At 57.0% G+C, this 633-nt stretch overlaps 1 protein-coding gene across 1 annotated transcript in view; it reads left to right on the top strand.

The window, feature by feature from the left end:
* Nucleotides 1–260: 260 nt before the first annotated feature.
* The window catches only part of LOC103776759 (zinc finger protein 135-like), a 1,502-nt gene continuing 1,129 nt past the window's right edge, over nt 261–633 (top strand). The window contains 2 exon segments of the mRNA XM_008944284.1: nt 261–325; nt 450–623. Of these exon segments, the coding sequence (XP_008942532.1) occupies nt 261–325; nt 450–623 (239 nt within the window).

The raw sequence follows: 633 nt of genomic DNA on the forward strand, positions 1-633 counted from the left end.
TTCCCTTTGCAGTCCCTGGATCCCAGCTGAGGGTCTCCAGGGCCCTACCTCAGGCCCAGGGTTGACCTCTACTGCCAGGATGAGTTCCCAAAACCCCCTGGAAAAGATCCCGGAGGAAAATGCCCCCCCAGAGAACAACTTGGAGGAGCTGAAGCACAGCCCTGAGGAAGAGGAGGAGGAGGACACGGAGGTTGATGGTAAAGAGGAAAAGCAGGATGAAGACAAAGAGAAAGAGGAGAATGAAGCAGAAGAGGAGGACGATGATGATGAGGAGGATGATGATGATGACAGTGATGATGATAATGGTGAGGAGGAGGACGAGGAGGTAAGTGAAGAGGATGAGGAAGATGAACTTCTTTTCCACAGAAGGGACAGAATCAGTGCCTCAAGTGTGGGCAGAGCTTCCCAATTGGCTTGGAGCCCCTGAAGCAAGGCTGCCCCCACCCCAGTGCCCGGCCCTTCGTCTGCGCCGGCTGCAGCAAGATCTTCCATTGGAGCCTGACGCTCGTTGCCCACTGGCACTCCCACACTGGCAAGAAACCCTTTGCCTGCGCTGACTGCGGCAAGAGCTTCCGCCACAGCTCCTGCTTCCTCTGGCACCGCCGCGTCCACACCAGCAAGAGGCCGCCACTC

The sequence above is a fragment of the Merops nubicus genome, unplaced genomic scaffold (assembly GCF_000691845.1).
Source record: "Merops nubicus isolate BGI_N331 unplaced genomic scaffold, ASM69184v1 scaffold9817, whole genome shotgun sequence".
Lineage (NCBI taxonomy): Eukaryota > Metazoa > Chordata > Aves > Coraciiformes > Meropidae > Merops > Merops nubicus.